Source organism: Stenella coeruleoalba (assembly GCF_951394435.1).
Source record: "Stenella coeruleoalba genome assembly, chromosome: 5".
In the NCBI taxonomy this organism is placed as follows: Eukaryota; Metazoa; Chordata; class Mammalia; order Artiodactyla; family Delphinidae; genus Stenella; species Stenella coeruleoalba.
In genome coordinates, this window is record NC_137150.1 from 37569792 (window position 1) to 37596930 (window position 27139).

General features: G+C 38.3%; 1 protein-coding gene across 3 annotated transcripts in view; it reads left to right on the plus strand.

Annotated features, from left to right (window-relative positions):
• LEKR1 (leucine, glutamate and lysine rich 1) overlaps positions 1–27139 on the plus strand; it is a 271681-nt gene that overhangs the window by 205162 nt on the left and 39380 nt on the right. For all 3 annotated transcript variants that reach the window (XM_079923312.1, XM_079923313.1, XM_079923314.1), the window contains one exon: positions 25040–25133. In XM_079923312.1, the coding sequence (XP_079779438.1) occupies positions 25040–25133 (94 nt within the window). The remainder of the gene's footprint in view (positions 1–25039; positions 25134–27139) is intronic.

Genomic DNA, 27139 nt, shown 5'->3' on the forward strand with positions numbered 1-27139 from the left:
GTAGTATAGTCATTTTCGCAATATTGATTCTTCCAATCCAGGAACATGGTATATTTCTCCATCTGTGTATGTCATCTTTGATTTCTTTCATCAGTGTCTTATAGTTTTCTGAGTACAGGTCTTTTGCCTCCTTAGGTAGGTTTATTCCTAGGTATTTTATTCTTTTTGTTGCAATGGTAAATAAGGGTTGTTTCCTTAATTTCTCTTTCTGATTTTTCCTGGTTAGTGTATAGGAGCACCACAGATTTATGTGCATTAATTTTGTATCCTGCAACCTTACCAAATTCACTGATTAGTTCTAGTAGCTTTCTGGTGGCATCTTTAGGATTTTCTGTGTATAGTATCATGTCATCTTCAAACAGTGATAATTTTACTTCTTTTCCAATTTGTGTTCCTTTTATTTCTTTTTCTTCTCTGATTGCCATGGCTAAAACTTCCAAAACTATCTTGAATAAGAGTGGACATCCTTGTCTTGCAAGACTGGACATCCTTGTCTTGTTCCTGATCTTAGTGGATATGCTTTCAGTTTTTCACCATTGAGAATGATGTTTGCTGTGGGTTTGTCATATATGGATGGCCTCTATTATGTTGAGGTAGGTTCCCTCTATGCCCATTTTCTGGAGAGTTTTTATCATGAATCAGTGTTGAATTTTGTCAAAAGCTTTTTCTGCATCTATTAAAATCATATGGTTTTTATTCCTTAATTTGTTAATATGGTATATCACATTGATTGATTTACGTATATTGAAGAATCCTTCCATCCCTGGGATAAATCCCACCTGATCGTAGTGTACAATCTTTTTAAGGTGTTGTTGAATTCTTTTTGCTAGTATTTTGTTGAGGATTTTTGCATTTATGTTAATCAGTGATATTGGTCTGTAATTTTCTTTTTTTGTGATATCTTTGTCTGGTTTTGGTATCAGGGTGATGGTGGCCTCATATAATGAATTTGGGAGTGTTCCTCCCTCTGCAATTTTTTGGAAGAGTTTGAGAAGGATGGATATTAGCTCTTCTCTAAATGTTTGATAGAATTCGCCTGTGAAACCATCTGGTCCTGGACTTTTGTTTGTTGGAATATATATATATATTTTTTTTGCGGTACGTGGGCCTCTCACTGCTGTGGCCTCTCCCGTTGCGGAGCACAAGGCTCCGGACGCACAGGCTCAGCGGCCATGGCTCACAGGCCCAGCCGCTCTGCGGCATGTGGGATCTTCCCAGACCGGGGCACGAACCTGTGTCCCCTGCATCGGCAGGCGGACTCTCAACCACTGCGCCACCAGGGAAGCCCCGGAATATTTTTAATTACAGTTTCAATTTCATTATTTGAGATAGGTCTCTTCATATTTTCTAATTCTTCCTGGTTCAGTCTTGGAAAATTGTACCTTTCCAAGAATTTGTCTGCTTCTTCGAGGTTGTCCATTTTATTGGCATATAGTTTTTTGTAGTAGTCTCTTATAATCCTTTGTATTTCTGCAGTGTCAGTTGTTACTTCTCCTTTTTCATTTCTGATTCTATTGATTTGAGTCTTCTCCCTTTTTTTCTTGAGTCTGGCTAAAGGTTTATCAATTTTGTTTACCTTCTCAAAGAGCCAGCTTTTACTTTTATTGATCTTTACAATTGTTTTCTTCATTTCTATTTCATTTATTTATGCTCTGATTTTTATGAGTTTTTCCTTCTACTGACTTAAGGTTTTCTTTGTTCTTTTTTCTCTAGTTGCTTTAGGTGTAAGGTTAGATTGTTTATTTGAGATTTTTCTTGTTTCTTGAGGTGAAATTGAATTTCTATAAACTTCCCTCTTAGAACTGCTTCTGCTGCATCCCATAGGTTTTGGGTTGTGTGTTTTCATTGTCATTTATTTCTTTGTTTTTTTTTTTTTTTTTTTTTTGCAGTACGCAGGCTTCTCACTGTTGTGGCCTCTCCCGTTGCAGAGCACGGGTTCCGGATGCGCAGGCTCAACGGCCATGGCTCACAGGCCCAGCCGCTCTGCGGCATGTGGGATCTTCCCAGACCAGGGCATGAACCCATGTCCACTGCATCAGCAGGCAGACTCTCAACCACTGCACCACCAGGGAAGCCCTCTTTGTATTTTTTTATTTCTTCTTTGATTTCTTCAGTGATCTCTTGGTTATTTAGTAGCACACTGCTTAGCCTCCATGTATTTGGGTTTTTTACAGGTTTTTTCCTGTAATTGATTTCTAATCTCATAGCATTGTGGTCAGAAAAGATGCTTGATACGATTTCAGTTTTCTTGAATTTTCTGAGGCTTGATTTGTGACCCAAGATGTGATCTCCCCCGGAGAATGTTCTGTGTGCACTTGAGAAGAAAGTGTATTCTGCCACTTTCGGGTGGAATGTTCTATAAATATAAATTAAATCTATCTGGTCTACTGTGTCATTTAAAGCTTGCGTTTCCTCATTTTCTGTTTGGATGATCTGTCCATCGGTGTAAGTGGGCTGTTAAAGTCCCCTACTATTATTGTGTTACTGTCAATTTCCCCTTTTATGGTTGTTAGCATTTGCCTTATGTATTGAGGTGCTCCTATGTTGAGTGCATAAATATTTATAATTGTTATATCTTCTTCTTGGATTGATCCCTTGATCATTATGTAGTGTCCTTCCTTATCTCTTGTAACAGTCTTTATTTTAAAGTCTATTTTATCTGTTACGAGTATTGCTACTCCAGCTTTCTTTTGATTTCCATTTGCATGGAATATCTTTTTGCATCCCTTCACTTTCAGTCTGTATGTGTCCCTAGGTCTGAAGTGGGTCTTTTGTAGACAACATATATATGGGTCTTCTTTCTGTATCCATTCAGCCAGTCTGTGTCTTTTGATTGGAGCATTTAATCCATTTACCTTCAAGGTTATTGTCGATATGTATGTTCCTATTACCATTTTCTTAATTGTTTGGGGTTTGTTTTTGTGGGTCTTTTTCTTCTCTTGTGTTTGCCGCCTAGAGAAGTTTCTTTAGCATTTGTTGTAAAGCTGGTTTGGTGGTCCTGAGGTCTCTTAGCTTTTGCCTGTCTGTAAAGCTGTTGATTTCTCCATTGAATCTGAATGAGATCCTTGCTGGGTAGAGTAATCTTGGCTGTAGGTTTTTCTCTTTCATCACTTTAAGTATATCCTGCCACTCCCTTGTGGTCTGCAGAGTTTCTGCTGAAAAATCAGCTGATAAGCTTATAGGGATTCCTTTGTATGTTATTTTTTGCTTTTCCCTTGCTGCTTTTAATATTTTTTCTTTGAATTTAATTTTTGTTAGTTTGATTAATATGTGTCTTGGTGTGTTTCTCCTAGGGTTTATCCTGTATGGGACTCTCTGTGCTTCCTGACTTGGGTGACTCTTTCCTTTCCCATGTTAGGGAAGTTTTCCACTCTAACCTCTTCAAATATTTTCTCAGACCTTTCTTTTTCTCTTCTTCTTTTGGGACCCCTATAATTCGAATATTGGTGCATTTAGTGTTGTCTCAGAGGTCTCTGAGATTGTCTTCAATTCTTTTCATTCTTTTTTCTTTATTCTGCTCCTCGGCAGTTATTTCCACCATTCTGTCTTATAGCTCAGTTATTTGTTCTTCTGCCTCAGTTATTCTGTTATTGATTCCTTCTAGTGTATTTTTCATTTTGGTTATTGTGTTGTTCATCTCTGTTTGTTTTTTTTAAATTCTTCTAGATCTTTTTTTTTTTTTTTTTTGCGGTATACGGGCCTCTCACTGTTGTGGCCTCTCCCGTTATGGAGCACAGGCTCCGGACGCGCAGGCTCAGCGGCCATGGCTCACGGGCCCAGCCACTCTGCGGCATGTGGGATCTTCCCGGACCGGGGCACGAACCCGTGTCCCCTGCATCGGCAGGCAGACTCTCAACCACTGCGCCACCAGGGAAGCCCTAATTCTTCTAGATCTTTGTTAAATATTTCTTGTATCTTCTCAGTCCGTGCCTCCATTCTATCTCCTAGATTCTGCATCATGTTTACTATCATTACTCTGAATTCTTTTTCAGGTAGATTGCCTATTTCCTCGTCATTTATTTGGTCTTGTAGGTTTTTTCCTTGCTCCTTTTTCTGTGACATACTTTTTTGTCCTCTCATTTTCCTTTTTTTAATGGGTTGGATTGTGTTCCTGTCTTACTGGTTGTTTGTCCTGAGGCTTCCAGCACTGGAGTTTGTAGAGCTGGGTGTTGGTGCCGAGATGAGAACCTCCAGGAGACCTCACTCCGATGAATATTCCCTGGGGTCTGAGGTTCTCTTTTATTCCCGTAGTTCGGACTTGGAGCTCCCACCACAGGAGCTCAGGCCCGACCCCCGGCTCGTGAACCAAGGTCCTGCAAGCCGCACGGGCAGCCAAAAAAAAAAAAAGAAGGAGGAAAGGAACAGAACAATAACAGAGTAAAAGATAAAATAATATTAGAAAACTAACAGATATTTAGAAAAAATTTAAAATATTAAAATATAGATGAAACAACAACCTGGAGGTAAAACAGAACTACAGTGGCAAAAAAGAGGAGGATTAAAAAAAAAAAAAAAAGCCTGAAAAGTCCTTGGCTGTGGAGGATGGGGCTTATGCAGGGGCAGCGTTTAGGCAGTGGGTGGGGCTTATGTTTAGGACCCACAGGGCCAGAAAAGGCCCCAGGGGGAGTGGGGCTTTTGCTCAGTGCAGCAGGAGGGACCCAGGAGTGCCTCTGGCCTTGGAGGGTGGAGGACCAGGTCCGGGACCCCAGCAGGCTCCCCGGGCCCAAGTGGGTAGGGGAAATGCTAGGCACACTCTCCGCTGATCCTCCAATCCCGGAGTGCCCCTCCCCATCCACCTTTCCTCTTCTTCCCCTCCTGCCCAGGACTAACACAGACAGAGGGGGCCCCAGAAGTTGGAGGACCTGGCCTGGGACCTCAGAAGGCTTCCTGGGGCCCAAGTGTGTGGGCAAAATACCCACTGCACCTCCCCTGATCCTCCAAGCCCCCTAGGGTCCCTCCAGGCATGGGAACCCCTCCCTTCTCCCAGCCACCCCTCAGGGGTGCTAGTCCTGTCCAATCTCCACTTCTCCTCCCCCCTCACTGCCCCTTACATCCTACCCGGCTGCTCGGGGGTTCCTTCTCTCTCCTTGGGCATCAAGGCCCCCCACCAGCGACCAGCAGGTGCCCTAGTTGTGGTTCGTTTTTAGTTTATTTTTTATTTTATTCATTTTATTTTATGAGTATTTGACTGCTTTCTAATTTAGAAGATTTATAATTTTGTTTTCATTCTTTTTAAGGGCAACTATTTGCTCCCAGAGGAGTTTGGGAGTGGGGCCACAGAAGTGGCTAGCAGGCAGCTTAGAATTAGGTTCTAACCAACAACACTATGCCCTAGATCACATCTGTCTCTACTCCAGGCTAGTCAGAGGTCTGTCTAGTTCACAGAGAAACAAGGCTTGTCTCTGGTCCCCTCTGGGATGATATACATTTACTTCTCTTTGGTTTAGTAAGATGAACAAATGCAGAGCTTATTGCCATCCACCATTTCTTCCTCACCCTGCCACACCAATAAACTGCCTGTCGCTAAGATATTTTGTCTTGTAGTTCCGTGACTCTTCATCCCACCCCCACTTCTGCCGTTTCACAGTTGTGTCACTGATAAGCCCATAGCATATTAGAAGCAGTAATTTTATAAGCAGGAAATTGGCAAGAGCCAGGCTTACTAATAACAAGAAGGAATGGCAGCTGAAAGATTGACCATGCATAAGAAGAAAGAAAATCTATAAGTGCCAACAAAAAACTTTAAAAGAATTGCGGTTTGGCCCAATATACAATAGAGACAAACAGCCTTACACACATCAGTAATCATGAGTGCCCTTATATTTATAATATGGGTTAGTAATTGATGGCCATAATGATGACTGAGTCAGAATGATTAAAATCAGCTGTATACTCTATGTATATAAAAGGTACAGAATACCCCATTTCCAGTGATGTCAGATTAATTAGATCTAGCTGTTTATCCAGGTGAATTCTGTCTCCTTCATACTGGTCATTGAGAAGATCCTATCTTTGCTCAAACATTTCTGGAACTCTTTTTTGAGAATTGGCTTAAGTGTGCATGTTTTAGAATATCCTTAGTATGATGAATCTTTGACCTTTAGGAATGAATTTGATTTTTAAAACAATCTCAGTAGGTCCAGTGAAAGCAAGTTCAAGGAGAATGATGGGAAATCAATCTGGGAAATATCTTTGGGGATTAAAAATATGTAAAATGTTTTCCTTTTTTCTATGCTTAATAAATTATCTCTGGCAGCAATTTGAAGACAGCAGTTTCATGAATGTTTTGAGGATTAATAACATCATTCGAATAAATATAGAGCTTTCTTAGGGGATTGATTGCTTTGAAATAGCACACTATATTTGCCATATTTTTAAAAAATTTAGTATGATTCTAATCTTACCTTCTATTATAAGTGGTAAAGATAATTTCTTTGTTTTCAGAGAACAGAGACCTCACTGGACTACTTCTTCCTCTCTTCTCCCCTCTCCCCCCCTCTTTTTTTCCTCTTACATCCTTGCCCTTTTTCTTTCTTTTCTCTCTATACTTTAGTCTAGCCAAAAGCAGGCATGGTATTACTTAGTCATTTGGTGGCACCAAGTTTACTGACATGATGTCTGTCACATAATAAAAATTAAAATGTGCTTGCAGCCCAATAAGTTATCGTATTATCATAGGATTACTCCTAGATATAAGCATTGTTTTGGTTTTTTTTCTTTGTCCAAGGCCGCTTTCAGATTTTGCCTGCCTTGTCTTCTATTGTATCCTCAGAATCTGGCACATGTATTCACTCAATAAATATTTGTTGAGTCAATGAGTGACCTACTTTGGATAATTCAGTCAGTTAACAGTTATTTGTTGAGCATTTACTATGTGCCAGGTACTACGTACCCTGGGATACAATGGTGAATCTGAAACATCCCTGTCCTCATGAAGTTTACATTCTAATAGGAGAGACAAACAGTTAAACAACAAAAAAAAAGTAGAGAACTAACCAGAATAATTCTAGATTGTGATAACAGATATAAAGTAAGTGAAAGGGTGTTGTAGTAGAGACTCATAGAAGGGGTACCTGCTTTGGAAAGGGTGGTTGTAAAAGTAACTTCCAAAATGGTACATAAAGGAAGACAAGTAAGAGGTTCCCACGCCAAGGGCCAGGGAGGAGTCTTACAAGTAAAAAATGAGCTTGGTAACTTCTTGGAAGTGGCAGTATGACACGAGGCCTAGCAAATGTGAGGGGCGAAGGTGAAGGTCGAGTCATTCGGGGCCTCACAGGCCCGTAGGAGTTTGGGTATTAGTTTCAGTGCAATGAAAAGAAACCATTGGAGGGACTTAAGCAAGTACCGACACTATGGAAAGATGGTTCTGGCTGCTGGGTGGAGAAGGGATTGGCAACGGGCAGTGGGGGCAAGTCAGGTCATTTACTGTTTTGATATTCATCAAAGGGTTTTGTGCATAGCTAAGCCTAAGAGACATGAGAAAAATGAAAATCTTTAGCTCTCACCCTCTGCCAGTTTCTGTTGGGTTATTTGAATGTCTGTACCAAGTGAATGAGAGCAAACAGCCAGGGCTTACTCCATGTTGAGCCAGGGGGAGATATGAGAGCCAGGTTAAAAAGATATCCTGAAGAACAAGTTACCTTTCGGAGGCTTTGACGTTATTGTCTAAACCTGCCTTAAAACTTTGTCTTCCTTTGGCTTCAGGGGCAACCTGTTATCCTGCCCCTTTCCTCTCTCTGTTTTGGTTCTTAGCTCTTCCCTCCTGCCATCACCTGACAGCAGACATTCCTTAAGGCTCATGCATGAACTTGGCTTTCCTCCCTCTACTTTCTTTCCTTCAGTAAACTGTCTCTCAGCTGAGCAAATTTGCTCTTGGAGCTTTGATTTGAAGCACCAATGGGATCTCTAAATAGAAGTGTCCTTAAGAAGTTGGAGATGTGAAAGTCCTTCCCGAAAAATAGAAGCTGGGCTCAGGAAAAAACTTAAAATAGAGATGCTTGACGAGACCAGCAGAGATTCTAGTTCAGCAGGACCGGGCGGTGCCTGGGAATCTGCTGCACAGCAAGGTCCCAAACCACCGCTGTGGAAGGACAGCAGCCAACCAGGCTGCCAGATGTGCTCTCCAAAGGCCAAAGCCCAACTCACTCAAGGTGCCAGTGTGGGCTTTGCAAATTCAGGCAGCCTCCGCACACTGCCCCTCCTCCCCCACCCCTCCCCACAGCAGAGCCACTTGCCCTTGCTTCCATTGGGACCACTGTGGAAAATGCGAGGCTTAGAAGGTATGTAGTTTCAGAAGAGGAGGGAAAAAAGATATGAAAAGCCAGAACTGACCCTAGGAAAAAAAACTGGCAGAACTTCTGAATTTGAAGCAGGAAAGGAGCTAGTGACTAGGAAATAACTCATACATTAGTACAAATCTAATTAGGTATGCATTGCTTTCTCCCCCGCACTCAGCTGAGGAAGCTCTCTTAGGAGAAGAGGCTCCACTGGAAGGACGAGAAGTAGGTCCTTCAGGATCCTGGATGCTGGGGGTAGAGAAGGCCTGGCCAGCTTGGTCACAGGCACACTGGGCCTGGAGAGAGGGCTCTCCTTGCTGGATGGGGAGGACCGGGGCAGGGCACAGGGACAGTGCCAGAGAAAAGTGTGGCTATTTTTAAAATTCTGTGTAAGGAGAGCCCTCAGCTCTCATGCTTCTGGGCTACAGGGTCTCTTCGGCCAGGGCCAGAACTCCACCCAGAGCTATGAATTTGTGATACCACTTCAGAAGTATTGTGGATTAAATAGGGTTTTGTGGGCTGGCCTGCAGGCCTAATTCCTTTTTTATGGAAAAGTATTTCTATAGTAAAATGTGTTGGGAATTTCCTATAACCAACTCACAAATACATTTTAGAAGGGCATATGTGTTTAAGCTTGGAGACTGCCCACGTATAACGCTCAGAGAAATTCATTTATGCAGTAGCGTGTGGCCTAAAGCTGTACTGCTGAGACACACAGCTGTTTGTAATAGTCCGCACCCTATGCGTTCCTCCCCAAGAGCTGTGTTGGCCCTATCTTGGTAAATTCCAAGAAAAAATATAGAAAAATACTTATTATGATTTACTTGCCAGTAACATGACAGGATTAGTGAAGAATGTCGTTGGAGGAAAAGCTTCATTGTGACCAAAGTGGGGGGCAAGTGGCTTATGTGTAAATTGTTCTGTGAAATAAGCAGTTATCTGTCTGTCTCTAACAGCTAGCTCTTTACTTATCTTAAGTGAGATTTGCTTAATTGCTCCCCGTCCCCCTGAAGCATACCTTTGAGGCTATAGGGAAGGATTTTATTCCCCCTCCTACACCCACAACATTAACTTCTTTTTCAATTTCCTCATCCTCTTCTCTTTCTCTTTGTTTTTTCTTTTTTAATTGACAGCTCTAAACCCTCACCTTGGAGAAATGTACATAAAATCTAGCAAATTATTTCAGGAGGTTCATGGAATTTCCCATTCTGTATACGACACAGCCCCATGGTCAAACATACCTGTTTCTTCAGGCTCTCTCTTCCCTTCCTCCCTGCTTCCTTTCTTCTCTCCTCCCCACTGTGTCCCTCTCAAGCTCTCTCACACACCATCCCCAGGTTTCACAGTCATGGGGAGCCCTCTTGGTGCTTCTGTGGACATGATCTTGTCTTCACACTGCCCTGAGTGAGACGCATCGTTGTGTGGTGCTCATCAGAAAGGGTCAGGGGCCTGAAAACCAGCCTGAACTCTGCTCTCCTCACCACTTGCCACAGAGGAAGGGGCTTATTTTTCTTGCATAAGCATACCATTCCTTCCTCACCAAGCTCTATGAGGGGACCTGGGTCGGCCCCCACCCAGAGGGAGCACTCTTTCTAGTTCCCCAACCCAGAGGGCAAGCCATTTTCAAATTCGCACAAAGGCCCTGGCTAACAGAGCTGTGACCCTCTCTTGTGAAGCAGGTATCATTTTCCACATTTTACACTTGAAGAAACTGAGGTTAAGCAAGGCTAAATGTCTTGCCCAGGGCTACATAACTGGCAAAGACAGAAATCAAGCTCCGTTGTATCTAGCTTTATAAACTGTGTTCCCTCCACTACAGTTTACGCAGTTCCCTTAGCATTTGTCTTGAAGGGATCAGTTCTGTCAGCTTCTCTTTCTCAATCATGTTGTAACACTGAGTCTTCAGGGGACTCCCAGCCCTGCAGAAAGCAGAAAATCTAAGAGTACCCCCTCTTCCCCTCCTCTTGCCTTCTTACCCCACCTCCCCACTCTTTCAGGATTCTTCCATTCATTTAATAAATATAAGATGGTGACTTTTGTCTTCCTTTCTCTAGTGCCTTAGCAAAGTCAGAAGGGGAGCTATATCTTCAGAACAAAAGTAGAATAAAAACATTTCACAACACATTCTATAAGAAGAGAAACTTGATGTTTAGTTACTTTGATGAGCCTTGTCATACTTTCATGAAGGCTAGAAGCAATAAGAAGTGTAGAATATAAAAAGGGATGTGGAAGCAAGGTTTCAAGGGTTCTGTTACCTCGTGGTAGTGTGGCTTAGTATAAAAAGAATGGACTCAGTTAGGCAAACATAGGTTTAAACCCACTGTCAAGTTTGGACAACTGGCTTAACCACTTTAAGGGTCATTTTCCTTATCTGTAAAATGGACATATTAATAATAGCTACCTTCTTGTGAAGATTAAAGCATCTAGTATCATGCCTGGTAGGTTGTAGGTGCCCAGAAAGTATTAATTTCCTTCCTTTCATCTTCGTTTAGGTTGCTAACCTCTTAAAGCAACACATCTTTTATACCCTGCATTGGTGACGTAGATATTCAGTAAATATCTGTTGAATTCAGTGTTATCTGCTTTACTCTTTGAGTTGTAAAGATGAGTCCATGGAGTGATTTATTTTGGATGCAATTCTGTTAGTTTAGAGTGTTATGAAATGAATTGTTCTAAGTAATATCATTCTAAAATAACAAACCTTATCAGGTATTTTTCCCAAGACATACCTCTTTCTCTGATTTCCTGTCTATCAACAACTCTCAGAACAAGAGACTTGCCAAACTTCTTATGATATCACAGACACTGCTTTTAACAGTGGCAGGAGTTGTGGCAAAATCAAAATTATCTCTTTGATTGACAGTGTGAAGACATCTCTAAAAGAACAACTTGTGAAACAGAATTTAAAGCTGTCATTTGGCATTATGGTTTGACATTTGTTTGCAGTTATGTTTTTAACTACAATTAAGGGAATTAGATTTTTGCATGTATGTAAGAAATTAGATTCTCATTTTCTTTTTGGTCTAAGAATTTAAAAGTTAATGCTTTTTTAAAATAAATACTCTTAATTGTGAGTAGATCCTAATTTGCCTATTGTGCCAACTCCAAAAATGTTATTTTTTTAAAAAATCTGATGAAATTACAGGGTAGAGAGCCCTAGGCTGGTACAAGCTTGAACCAGCTTTACCTCTTGTGAATTATGTCACTTTATATAGTCATTTACCACTCAGGATCTTCTAAAAATTAGGAAATTGCATTAATATATTTCCAATGAGTGGCAAGAAAGAATGACCATATCCCTAGAGACTATCCCTAGTGCCTGAGACATAGTTGGGTACTCAATAAATATTTGCTGGATGGATGTATGGATGAGTAGGAATGAATTTAATCCCAGTTAAACCACCGATCACAGGATTTAAAACTCAGAAGCTCTCATTGTCTGGTAGCAAATCAGCTTCTGACTTGCCAAAAATCAATTCAAACTCCTGGATTCTAGTGATGATCTTCTCTATCAGATTCTTACTAAAATCCAAATATAGGACCTGAATCTGTGTTGTTTCTTATTATTCTAAAGCATGAATACCTCTAGAACTGGCTGTAAAGAGGAAATTGGATATCTGTATGATGTTCAAAAACAGGTGCACATTTTCAGCTTTTTAAAATATGAATATGCCTCTAACAATATTTAATTTCTAGAAATCCTCTAAATTTCTCTCAGAAAGCCTCACTAGAGTCAAAGTTGATCCTTTATAGTTTCTTTCAAGGCAAGACTGCTTTTTCTTTATCAATGTCTTAAGATGGTTTTACATTCCTGAATAATGTGCAAGCTCTTTCTTGAGTTTACTATATAAGTGTGATTTTTATTTTTGGAATCAAGATTATCTTTTTCACACATATACTCATCTCTGTATACATTACCCAGTGCCCATTCCATGGTAATCAAGGACAGTGTGTTTGTAACATCATTTATAATCATTCTTTCTGCCTTGTCTCATTAAAGAATTGCACTGAAGAGTTGAGAACAGAGGCTCAGCAGGAATCAATGAGATATGAAAGTCCTAATTTCTGTAGCTTTAATGTCAAGCAAAATTATCATCACAAACACAAGTTCATAAATTTTATAACAGTTCACTCAAAACACCTTATATTCTGTGGAAATGTCATAAGGAACTTTATGACTCTTTGTCAATTCAGTGAATGATTATCACTTCATTAACCTTGTTTGAACCTTGGCTTACTGTATTTTGGCTTCTATAATCTGCTAGCCTTTCACAGTTTTTATTCTAAAGGGATACATATAACAGCAGTGTTTTGTACTGGGTCCCTCAGAGGAATGTATATGGAATGGATTCTACTTTTGTTGATATCAAAATTATAACTGTCTCCAGGGAGACTAAAATTTGAGCATCTCAAATATTCAGTACCATCCATTTTATAGTAAAGGTAACTTCTAATGTACTCACAGGCACCCATCTGAAAATGCTCATTGGAAGTTTCTAATCAGTAAGACCTCTTTTCAAATACGAAACCTGGCTTAAGAAATAAAGTGGATCAAATTGCCAGGACTCTGCTGCCTAGCCACTTCTAACAAGCACATAGCGAGCCACATCCATTCTATGGTACTGGTATTTTGAAAACCAAGTGAAGAGCTACTTTATTTGCCTTGACTGTTGCTCCTTATTTTATCAAGTTTACTATTATAAGATTCTACTCTTATACCTGAAAGTTGTGTAATAACATTTGACGGTAAACCAGCATCGTTTTCTATCTCTGCTATAACAATTACCACAAACTTAGTGGCTTAAAACAACACAAATTTATACAGTTCTGGGGGTCAGAAGTCCAAATGAGTGTTAAGGGGCTAAAATCAAGGTGTCAATAGGGCTGGCTCTTTCTGGAGCCTCCAGGGGAGAACCCATTCCTTGCTTCTTCCAGCTTTTAGAAGCTGCTGGCATTCCTTGGATCCTGGCCTCATAAATCTAATCTATGCTTCCATTGTCACATCACCACCTTCCCCCCCACCCCCGCCACATTAACCTTCTTGCCTCTCTCTCATAAAGACCTTGATAATTATACTTAAGGCACATCCAGGTGAACCAGGATAATCTCCTTATCTCAAGATCCTTAATGTAATCACATCTGCAAAGTTCCTTTTGCCATATTTACAGACTTTGGGGATTAGGACATGGATATCTTTGAAGGCAATTATTTAGCCTACCACAACTGTGACAAGTTAAAAATAGCTATTATCAACCCTAGAGCAACCATTAAATAAACAAAACAAAGAGTTATAGCTAATATGCCAACAAAGCAGATGAAAGTAAATCATAAGCCATATGCAAAATCCAAAAGAAGGCGGAGAAAGAAGGCCAAGGAAACAACAGATGGGGCAAATAGGCAAGATGATGGATTTAAGTCTAAGTGTTTCACAATTCAATTAAATGTAAATTGTCTATACATTCTAATTAAAAGACAGAGATTTTCAGATTGTATAAAAACGTAAGATTCAGCCATATACTGCCTACAGGAAATGTATTTGAAAAATAAAGATACAAAAGACTAAAAGTAAAAGAATCGAAAAAGATATACCATGCTGACACTAATCAAAAGAAGCTAGAATGTGTTTATTAATATCAAGCAAGGTAGATTTTAGAACAAAGACTATTACCAGGAATAACTAAATTCATTTCATAATGATAAATAGACAAGTTCATCAGAAGGACATGACAATCCTAAATGTTTGTGCCTCTAATACAGAGCTTAAAAATATGTGAAGCAAAAACTGATAGAACTACAAGGAGAAGTAGACAAATTCACAGTTATTGTTAGAGATGTCAATAGCTCTCTCTTAACAATACATAAAACAAGTACACAGAAAAATTAGTAAGGCTATAGAAGACTTGAACTTTACAATCAATCAACTTAACCTAATTGACATTTATACAACATTCCACCCAACAGCAGCAGAATACACATTTTTTTTCTCCAAGAGCATACAAAATATTCACCAAGGTAGACCATATAATTTGGCTATAAAACAAAACCAAAGAAAACTTAAAAGGACTCAAATCATACAAAGTGTATTCTCTGGTCACAATGTAATTAACTTAGAAATAAATAACAGAAAAGTATCTGTAAAATCCCCCAATATTTGTGAACTATAACACAATTCTAAATGAGATATGGGTCAAAGAAAATATGAAAGGGGAAATTACAAAGATTTTTTAACTAAATGCGAATGAAGACATCAAAATGTGTGGAACATCTCTAAAGCAAAACTTCAGGGAGAAAATTTATGGCAATAAATGTCTATGTGAAAAAAGAAAAAAGGTCAGCTTCCACCTTAAGAAGTTAGGAAAAGAAGAGCAAACAGAACCCAAGATAAGCATAAGAAAGTAAATAATAAAGATCAGAGCAGAAATCAATGACAGAGAAAACAGTAAAACAATATAGAATATCAATTAAACAATCAGTTTCTTTGAGGAGATCAATAACATTAATAAACCTCAAGTCAGACTCATCAGGAAAAGATAGAGAAGACAAAAATTTACCAACATCAGAAATGAGAGTGGTGACATTACATTCTTCAGATATTAATACATTAATAGAGGAATATTATAAACAACTTTATGCCATTAATTTTTTTAATTCAAAAATACTTTATTGCTAAAACAGGCTACCCACCATCTGAGTCTTCAGTAAGTAACATCAAAGATCACTGATCACAGATCATCATTACAAAATAATAATCATGAAAACTTTGAAATATTGCGAGACTTACCAAAATGTCACAGAGAAACAAAGTGAGCCAATGCTCTTGGAAAACTGGTGCCACAAAGCCATTTGCTTGACTATGCCATTAATTTTGACAACTCTGAAAAATGGATACATTTTTTTGGAATATAAACTACCCAGCTTCACTAAAATGAATAGATGACCTGAATTTATAGTTTAAATTTTTTCCACAAAGAAAACTTCAGGCCCAGAAGGTTTCACTGGTGAATTTTATCAAGCATTTAAGGAAGAAATAGTATTAATTCTACTTAAACTCTTCCAGAAAATGAAACAGGAAGGAATAGTTCTTAACTTACTTCATGAGGCCAGTATTACCCTGATATCAAAATCTGACAAAAGCATTACAAGCAAATTAACAGACCGACATCCCTCATGAGCACAGATGCAAAACTTCTAAACAAAATTTTAGAAACTTGAATCCAGCAACATAAAAAAGAAAAGAAATCATGAATGTGTGGAGTTTATCCCAAGAATGTAAGATCGGTTTAACATTCAAAAATCGACTATTGTTATCCAAAAAGTAAAAAAGAAAAACTCAATGATTATGTCAATAGAAACAAAACAGGCAGTTGGCAAAACAGAACATTCATTCCTAATTTTTAAAAAAATCTCAGCAAAGTAGAAATAGAGAAAAACTTGTTCAAATTGATACTGGGCATCTAAGAAAACTGACAGACAACATCATACTTAATAGTGAGAGAATACATACTGTCCTCCTAAGATCAAGATCAAGAAAAAAACACCTGCTGTCATCAGTTCTGTTCAACATTGTGCTGAAAGTTTTACTGAGTACAGTCAGGCAAGAAAAAGAAATAAAAGGCATCAGACTGGAAAGGAAAAATAAAATTTTTTTATTCACAGATGATATGCTCACTAACATAGAAAACCCCATGGAATCTACAAAAGGAGTTACTAGAACTAATAAGTGAGTTTGGCAAAAGGTTGCAGGAAAAAAAGTCAACATCCAAAACCCAAATTAATTTCTATATATTTGCACAGAACAATCAAAATTTAAAAAGCAATATTTATCAAAATATTTCAAAACACATGAAATACTTAGGAATGAATCTGACAAATAATGAGCCAGACCTGTACATTGAAAACTACATAACATTGCTGAGATAAGTTAAGAGGATCTAAATAAATGGAGAGATATACAAAGTTCATGGAACAGAAGCCTCAATATTGTTAACAGTTATCCCCAAATTGATTTATAGATCCAATGCAATCACAATCAAACCTCCAGCAAACATTTTTGTACAAATTAACAAGCTAATTTTAAAATTCATATGGAAATGCAAAGGACCTAGAATAATCAAAACAACTTTGAAAACACTTTGAGGAGCCAAAAGATCAAAGTCACTACCTAACTTCAAGGTTTATCGTAAAGCTACAAGTAATCAAGACAGTGTGGTATTAATCTCAAGATAGACAAATAGATCAATGGAACAGGACAGAGAATCCAGAAATAGGCACACATGTATGGTTAATTGATTTTCTACATGGGTGCCAAAGCAGTTCATTGGAGAACACATAGTTTATTTCACCATTGGTGCTGGAACAATTGTATATCCATATGCAAAAAATGAACTTTGATTCATACTGTGAAATGTATATATAGAGATTAATTCAAAATAGATCCTAGATCTAAATATAAAACCTAAAATTATAAAACTTACAGGAGAAAACAGGAAACATATCTTTGTGACCTTGGATTAGGCAAAGATTTCTTAGATTCTACCCTAAAAGCCCAATCCATAAAAGAAGAAACCCCTGATAAATTGGACTTCATCAAAGTTAAAACTTCTGTTCTTTAAAAGGCACTGTTGAGCGAATGAAGACAAGCCATCGTCATAGATATGCACAATATATATGTCATAAAGGACTTGTCTTCAGAATATATAAAGAACTTTAGAAACTCAGATGACCATAAACAACCCAATAAAAAATGAGCAAAAGATTTGAACAGGCGCTTCACCAAAGATATACAGATGGCCAAGAAGCACATAAAAAAGATGTTCAACATCATTAGTCATTAGGGAAATGCAAATTAAAACCATAATGAGATACGACCACACACTTCTATTTTTTTTATTGATTTTTTTTTTTTGGCCACACCTCACGGCACGTGGGATCTTAGTTCCCCAACGAGGGATGGAGCCCATGCGCCCTGCTGTGGAAGCATGGAATCTTAACCACTGCACCGCCTGGGAAGTCCCACAAGCACACACTTTTAGAATGGCTAAAATTAAAAAACCTGAACATACCAATTGTTGGCAAGTTGTGGAGAAACTGGAACTCTCATATTCTGCTGGTTGGAATGTAAAACAGCACAACACTTTGGAAAACAGTATGGAGGCTTCTTAAAAAGTTTAACATACACTTACCTTGCTACTTAGCCATTTCACTCCTAGGTATTTACCTAAGAGAAATGAAGGGACATAGCCATACAAATACTTGTACACAGATATTAATAGCTATATTTGTAATAGCCAAAACCTGTGAAACAAACTAAATGTCCATCAGCAGGTGAATGGATAAACAAATTGTGGTATATCCATGTGATGAAATACTACTCAGCAAAAAATAATAATAATGAACTATTGATTCATGGTACAACATGGACAAATCTAAAAGGAATTATGCTAAATGAAAAATGCCAAACACAAAAAAAAGAATATACTGTATGATATATAGAGAGTTTTTATAGAATTCTGAAAGTGCAAACTAATGTATAATGACAGAAAGCAAACTCTTGATTGCTGGGGGCGAGAGGGCAGGAGTGAGGGATTAACAAAGGGCATAGGGAAACCTTGGGAGATGATGGATATATCATTATTTTGGTTGCAGTGATGGTTTCACACACATATGTTTATGCATATGTCAAAACTCATCCAAGTGTATACTTTAAACATGTAGTTTACTGTTTTCAATTATATCTCAATAAATGTTGTGGTTTTTTTTTTTAAATTCTCTTGGAACCATTTCTCCTCCAAATCTTCTGTGGATAGGAAAGAAGTTGAGAAAACTGTCTCTCAACAGGGCAGAATTTCTAACACCCTCTTCTGATGTGGCAAGGCTGTAGGATGAAAAAAAAAAAAAATTACATCTCAGAGAGGAAAGCCAGGAGCTACAGAGAAAAATGGTTTGAGAAATCACTCCCAAGTGAAAGAACCACAGCCTAAGCAAGGAATGTTCTCTACCTCCAGGGTAGAAATCCTCACAGTCGTTTCCAGTAGGATTTCAGAGTTGCGATGGACTCCACCTGATGCCAGGTGACCTACTGTGCACCTCCCGGTGAGAGGACTATACTATCCACACCTGATTCACATCAGACTTGGCCATTTGATTTGTTCTTGCCATTGAAATGGGAGAGGAGTGACATGCACTGATTCTGAGCATAAACTTTAACAGATCCTATGTTTTCGCAATTTTTCTTTTCTATCACAAAAGCAGCATTCCCAGGTAAGAATTGTTCCTTGGGCTACATCCTGGAACAAAACATGCAGAGCAAAGCAGCAGATTACATATATCATGAGCAAAAAATAAACTGACCTTGTTAGCCTCTGGGATTACAGACATGTTGAGTTTTGGATGACTCTGAAATATAAAAGTAGAGCAGTCAGGTGAGAGTTGGAAACATGAGTCAAATACTCAGAGAACAGATGTGAGCTGGAGATAAAATCTGGGAGTTGTCAGCAACTATTGCATTTTAACCATAGGCATGGGTATGATCACTTAGAAAAAGAGTAGAGAGAGAGAAAAAAGAGGCCTCAGAACAAAGTGCTAAGGAACACCAAACATGTAATTGACGGCAAAGATGAGTCTGCAAAGGAGACGGGAATGGGCAAATATTTGGAAGAAAGCCAGAATTGAGGTGTTTTTTTGTTTTATGTATTTATTTATTTATTTTTGGCTGCTTTAGGTCTTCATTGCTGCGCATGGGCTTTCTCAAGTTGCGGTGAGTGGGGGCTACTCTTCGCTGCAGTGCATGGGCCTCTCATTGCGGTGGCCTCTCATGCTGCCGAGCATGGACTCTAGGCGCGTGGGCTTCAGTAGTTGTGGCATGCAGGCTCAGTAGTTGTGGCATGCATGCTCAGCAGTTGTGGCATACGGGCTTAGTTGCTCCGCGGCATGTGGGATCTTCCCGGGCCAGGGCTCAAACCCATATCCCCTGCATTGGCAGGCTGACTCCCAACCACTGCGGCACCAGGAAAGCCCAGAATTGAGGTTTTAATGTAATCCCACTTTTACTATCCTCATTCTTTGTTCCTTCTGCTTCCTTTCTCCAGCCTAGAGACTGCTGAGCAAGCATCATAACCTGCTAGGTCCGCCTCACATTTTAAAAGATAAGTGTTCCTTTTACAACATTGCTGGCTTTTGAGCACCATTTGGACAGGGACCCTGCCCTCATTCACCTCTGTCTCTCCAGGTACTGCCTTGTCCATAGTGTGCATAGTGGGCAGTAAACCCCACCCTGCTGCTCACTTGCCATTTCCCTCTCCTTGGTCTTTCCCTTTAATTCTCTTTTCTCCAGATGCCCATTCTACTCTATGCTTAGGCTTTATCATTAATTGTTTTTATAAATACTGAGTAGTTACATAAAAGGTTTAGATAGGTATAAAGTATGAAGAACTACAATATAATGAACGCTAAGTTTAGGAAAAAGAGCCTTACCATTAACGTTGAAGTCCCTTGGTGCTTCTCCTTATTCCACCACATGGCATCCTTGCTCAGAGGTAACCACCAACCTGCATTTTGTGGTTCTCAGCAAACTAGGAAGAGATGGGAACTTCCTCAAACTGATAAAGAGCATTCGCAAAAACCTACAGAAAACACTTGTTATTCCTTTGCTTCACTCTATAATTTTACCACGTATGTTTGTATTCCTAAAAAAAAAATTAGATTTTGCATATATTTTATCTTCATGGAAATAAAATTATACTGTATATATTAGTCAGTGATTTATTCTTTGTGCTCAAGATTATGTCCCTGGGATTTTTGTCCATGATGTTACATGTAGCTGAAGATCTTTCATTTCTTCATCTGTATTATATTCTGAAGTATACCACAATTTATTTATCTTTTCTGCTTAGCTATATTTCGTAAATTTTAATGTGTAGAAATTTTATTATTGTTCATTTCTAAGTATTTTGAAGTATCAGTTATGATTTTTCATTTGACCCAAGAGTTATTCAGAAACACATTTTTTAAAAGCTCCAACTACATGGAGATATTTATCTTTGTTACTGACGTTTCTTTGTTTTCAGAGAATATGGGTTATAACAGTGCTGTTCAGTAGAAGTATAATGTGAGCCACATATGTCACTTTAAAAATTTTAATTGCCATATTAGAAGAGTAAAAATAAACAGGTAAAAGTTATCTTAATTAATATATTTTACTTAACCCAATATGTAGGGTTAGGGATAGGATTTGGTTTTATCAAGCCTGTTTCTCTTAACTCATGAGTTTAGTTTATTTGCCATTATTATGATTGTTACTTTAAGTTTTCTATCAATACTTCTCCCTCTTTTTCTACACTCTTTTCTCCTTTTGGGCCTTGGGCGGGGGCAATATTGTTGGAGTTTCTTTTATTTTCTTAGTGCATCTTCTTCTAATGGCGTATTCTGTTCTTTTAGTGGTTACTTCTGAGATTTTTACCATGCATGCTTAATGAAGTTTAAAATTAATATCTCAAACTTCTCTTGAATAATGCAAACTTCTCTTGAATAACACTGGCACCTTATAGTTGCCATCGTGCCATCCTATATTCTACATTTTTGTCTAGTGTTCTAGTTTTATACTTTTGTTAGCCCCACTGATTACACACAGTCAAAACTAATATTTTATACAGATGATATTTATTTACAAGTACTTACATACAAGGCTGGCTACATAATTTTCAAGCCCAGTGTAAAATGAAAACGTGGAGCCCCTTCAAAAAAAGAAAGAAGCTTTTTCCTTTCCTTCACCATCTTTCTCTCAGCTTGTCAGGGTCTTTTTTTTGTTTGTTTGCTGTTGAATCTTGTGCTCCCTTGGGCATGGAGAAATTGTAGCATGGATGCAGGCTCTCAGAGGCACCCAAGGCCCTGCCCCAGACTCAGCCAAAAGGACACATATGGCAGACCCAACATTCCCCATGCCTGTGCCCACTGAAGCAGAGGATGACAGCAGATGCTGGGCAAGGGTCAGGGAGAAAAGGGTTGAGAACCATCCTGGGGAGACAGGGAGGTGTCGAGAGGTAGGACTCTGTGTGAGCCGAGGCTCCAAGGCCCCAGCATGTGCTTGACTGTCCCATTAGACCTCACTTACAAAACACAGACTCAAAGATAAAGTTGTTAAGAATTTCTCAGTGGTGACCACAGAGCATTAAATCTGAAACCCAGGACCCCCTTCAGAACATGGGCCCCGTACAGCTGAATCGATCACACACCCAAGAAGCCCTCCCTGCCTGTGTGTTTGCCAGTTCCTTTGCTCACCATTTTTTCTTGATCGTCTGACCTTCCTTCTGAGATCATAATCCTTCCTGCAAAGCATATTTTTTAGAAGTCGTTTAGCTGGCAGTAAACCCTCAGATTATATTTTTCTGAGCATATTTTATTTCGGCCTCTTTCTGAAAGATAGTTTTGCTGGGTACCCAACTTCAGATTGATGGTTATTTTCTCATGGGATTTTAATATATTATTTTGCTGTCTTTGGCCTTCCTTGTTTCTATTGGAGAATAAGCTTTCAATACGTTTGAGTTCCTTTGAAGACAATATGTTTTATTTCCTCTCCAGCATCTTTTAAAATCTCTTTTAATTCCAATATTCTTCATTTTCACTACCAGGTGCCAGATATGAGATTTATTTTTATTTATCTTGCTTGGAATCCTTTGGGCTTCCTAGATTTATGGGTTGGTATTTTTCATCAATCTGTAATGTCCTTCCTCTCCCTTTCTCTCTCATTTGCTTCTGAGATGGTAAATAGAGAAATATTAGATCTTTTCACTCTATCCTCCATATATCAACCTCTTTTATATTTTACATATTTTTGACATCATGTACTGCACCCTGTATAATTTCTTTGAATCTCCCTTTCAGTTTATTACTTCATTTTTAGCTGTGAATAATCTGCTATAGGACCATCTACTGAGCTTTTCATCTCAGTTATTATATGCTTCATTTCTACAAGTTTGATTGGTTCATTTCAGATTTCATTAGTCATTTAAATTAATCTTTTATTTCTTCCAACATATTGTACATCCTTATTTATATTCAATATCTGAAAATACTTTAGAATTTGTGGCTTTGATTATGCTATCATTTGTGTCTGCTCATTCTTCCTCTTACTAGCTTTAAAAAAAATAATTTTGTGATTCTTAAAATTATGGTCTCATAGGTCTTAAATTTTTATCTGTAGGAATCTCTGAGTTTCAAGTCGAAGATAGGTTTCTCCCAAACATATTGGTGTTTTTCCTACCAGGCATCTGGAGGCAAGGTTATCCTAACACCATTGTAAGATATCTCCTCAATATGAAGCTTTTTGGACCACTCAGGTAGTGTGAATTCAGGATACAAACCTGCACTGGGACTGGCTTGTGTTTACAAATTCTTGTGGGAGATTTGTATTTTCCCCTCTACCTAGCACCAAACTTCAAAGCCGGAAATTTCTTTTTTGTTCTTTGAGAGGGGATGTTATTTGTATTTTACACATACTGGGTGTGAATTTCATATTCTTACATACAGTATGACAAAAATGCATACTGCATGTGTCCCTCTTTGAGATGCAGTTTTATGCAGGTGAGTTTCCTCTCAAGCTCTTCCTTTCTCTCCTGACTCCAGTGCCCTTCATGGCTATGAAATTTAATGCTCAAGTACATCAGATTTGGAAAGTACCTTCAAGGTGAGAATTGGCTTCAGTGCTCTACTTATTGTTGGGGTTCTTCCTTTTACTTCATTTTTTTAAACCATTAGTTTGGAATAATTTTGTATTTAAAGAAAAGTTACAGAGAATTTGTTTCCCTCTTGTCCATTTTTCATAACCATGGCACATATGTAAAAACTAAGAAATTAATATGGGTATAATACAATTAACTAACCTATAGACTTTATTCAAATTTCACTAGTTTTCCACTGATAACCTTTTTCTGTCCTTTCTCTTGATTTGTGTTTCCTGCATCTTCCTAACTTTTTGTCCAGATCACTGATGAATTTTAAGATTTTTTTTATAAGTGAAAACAAAACTTTACTTATTTTCAGTAGGAAAGTTGTCAAAGTACCTAGTCTGACACAGTTCTGAAAAAAAAGTCTGGGGAGTTTTGTTCTTTTCAATCATTTTCCCTCAAATAATATTCATAATCCTGGTTACCAAGTTGATGTGTCTTTATGTTCATGACCTTAAAATTTTCTTGCCTAGAAATGTAGGCACTATTTTTATTAAAAAATGTTTAATAATACTGTAAGAGTGAGATGAGAATACAGATCAAGATAGATTGACAGTCTATTACAATACTCTTGGTGAGAAATAAAGTCAAGAACCTTAACTGTTAGTAGTCGGAAAGGAAGGGAGGAAATAGTTCGAGGTGCACCACGGAGCAGAATACATAGAACTTGTTACTGAATGGATGTGGTAGAACAAGAAGAAGGAAAAGTCAGAGATGACTCAGGGATTTCAAGCTAAAGATTGTAACTGTTGAAGGTTTCAGAAGTCAAAAGGAAAGGCAAGACCGTTGGAGATGATGATGAATTTGTTTTTTGATGTGTGGAATCTTTGGTGTTGATGGCTCATCAGGGTGGAGATGTCTAACAGGCAGTTATAAATGAAAGTCACAAGTTTGAGAAAAGGGGTCAGAACTAAAGGGAAGAGGGTGATGATGGAAAACAAAGGGATTAGAAAGAGGAATAAGCAATGGAAAAGAATCACCTACACAGAAAATAAGAAGGGTTATGGTGATTATAGAAGGGGGTGGAGGGACTCCCTGATCAACAGGCATACTTTTGCCACCACTTGTGATATTTAAAGTCTTAACTTCAGGGCCCCTGGAGAAATGTTCTCATGAATCTCCCACACTTACTTCCACCCAGAGGGTCACAAACTTAGCTTTAAGACCCAATTACGTGGGGACTTCCCTGGTGGTGCAGTGGTTAAGAATCCACCTGCCAATGCAGGGGACATGGGAAGATCACACATGCTGCGGAGCAACTAATCTCGTGTGCCACAACTACTGAGCCTGTGTGCCACAACTACTGAAGCCCGCACACCTAGAGCGGGTGCTCCACAACCGCAATGAGAAGCCCACACACCACAACGAAGAGTAGCCTCCACTAGCCACAACTAGAGAAAGCTCGCATGCAGCAGTGAAGACCCAACACAGCCAAAAATAAATAAATAAATAAATTTATTAGAAAAAGATCCAATTACGTGGATTAAAATATTAAAATGTTCTTTGTGTTTTCTCTCCTATTTTCTAGTATGTTTTGTACTATACCACATTTCAGATATTACCCTCTACTTAATTCAGTCTGTTCCTATTAGCACTTGAGATAAATAAAAGAAAAATAAATCTAGCAGGAACTACAAACGTGCTGGTTTTGTGTCATATCCCAACACATTTTCCTTTTTTAAAGAAACAAAATATGACCTAGTGTTAGAATTTAGTCATAAACTTTAGAACCACAATGTATAGTATTTTATTATATTTGTGACTACACATATGTTGTTACTATTTCATGCAAAAATAATATTACTTATTAAGCAAAAATTAAGCCTGAGAAAATACTTACCTTGTTGCCAGTGTTTTTAAATTGCTGTTAACAACAGTTAAAATAGTATGTAGTAGCAGTACACACACACATATGTATATATATATTTCTAAAGAGAAGAATAAACAGACTGAGTTGTGAAATAATCCCTGAGCCACGAACTGTAATTTAAGAAGGGTGTTAAGGGTGTGTCTTGACTCATTTGTTGTGTTTATGATTTTCAGGGAATTGATGCTGATTTCACATCAGAAAAGCATGGAGCAGTTGCAGGAAACCCTTAGACAGAAGATGCTGAACGGTGATAACTGGAGGGAGAAGGTAACAGTAATGTGGCTTTCAGCAGCATGTGTCTTATTTGTTTTTAAAAAATTCTGTCCATTTGCCAGGCTACTTCAGATAGGTCTCTTTGCTTCTATGCACACCTTTGATTCTTTCTGGAATTTCCTAGACCAAACGTGCTTACAATATATGTTTTTTACAAAATATTAGACAAGTAGGAAGTTAAAACATAAGAATAGAATTTGAAATCTTATAAGATTAAGATAGCTGTTAGTTCTTATGTAAAAGCATAATTTTTACTTTTAAATATTTACCCTTTTTCCCATAAAATGACAGAATCTGCATTTGACTACATCCTTAAAAGCAGGGGAATATTAATTCATTCTTATGATTTCTCTGCTTTTAAGAAGATAATACAAGAGAATGAACAATGACCAATGACTTAAAATTATTCAGTTATAAACTTCTGGCAAATAAAATGAATAAGTATTTAGCTCACTATTTACAAAGAAGATGTTTGCTTTTAGAGTATGAAAAAATTGCATTGACTTTTGTCTTTTCTATATTTTTCAAACTTTCAAGAGTGAATATGTATTGCTTTCATAATTTTAAAGAATACAAATCATACTTTTAAAATTGTTAGCCCCTGCCTTCTCAGGCCTTGCACAGCTCTAGTCATTGAGGCTATAGACATCATCTTCCTGTCATAAACTTCTCATACTTTTTGATTGATCCCTTGGCTTTATCATGCATACTGTGCTGAAACCTTCCAAGCTGTTTCTTTTCCCCCACCAGTACCTAATCCTAGCTCTAGCCTTCTGTCTTGGTTTTCTGATTTTGTCTTACATGTGCATCTAGAACTAGAGCTGGCTACTGAAATTCAGATTGTTTGACTGAAGTTCCAACAATGTATTTGGTTATCATCAGATGCTTCTCCTTGGTGACTAGACCTTATAACTTGTAACCTCAAGCAACAATTGGTGGCCACCTTCAAACTAATGTCTCCACCTGGAATTCCCCACTCTGCCATCCACAGATGAAATCCTTTAGGTATTGTTGCTGGGTCAGGTTAATTCTAAATTTGTCACTTTCATTTCCAGTCTTCACACAGTTGGCCATACTCAGCCAGTCTGGCCCTCTATAAATCAATCCCCCTTCCCTTATCCTTTGGGGACAGCACATTCAGGCTATAACAAAAATGATCTCTATAGCAACAGTTCCATATGGGCAACAATTAAAATTTGAGAATATGGACTAAAGTTGCTCTAAGTGTCTCATTCTTTTGTTTTATTTTATAGCATAGGCTTCTTTTTATTATAGATCTTTATTGCAGTATCATTGCTTCACAATACTGTGTTAGTCTCTGTCGTACAACAACGTGAATCAGCCACATGCACACATACATCCCCACAACCCCTCCCCGCTAAGCCTCCCTCCCCCACTCCCCATCCCACCTCTCTAGGTCATCACAAAGCACCAAGCTGATCTCCCTGTGCTATGCTGCTGCTTCCCACTAGCTAATTATTTTACATTCAGTAGTGTATATATGTCGATGCTACTCTCACTACACCCCAGCTTTCCCCTCCCTCCCCCGCATATCCTCAAGTCCACTTTCTATGTCTACGCCTTTATTCCTGCCCTGCCACTAGGTTCAACAGTACCATTTTTTTTTTTTTTTTTTTTTTTAGATTCCATATATATGCATTAGCATATGGTATTTGTTTTTCTCTTTCTGACTTGGTTCCATGTCCTGGCTATTGTAAATAGTACTGCAGTGAACATTGTGGTACATGTCTCTTTTTGAATTATGGTTTTCTCAGGGTATATGCCCAGCAGTGGGATTGCTGGGTCATATGGTAATTCTATTTTTAGTTGTTTAAGGAACCTCCATACTGTTCTCCATAGTGGTTGTATCAATTTACATTCCCACCAACAGGGCAGGAGGGTTCCTTTTTCACCACACCCTTTTTTCTAGATTTTTTGGTAATGGCTGTTCTGACCGGTGTGAGGTGATACCTCATTGCAGTTTTGATTTGCATTTCTCT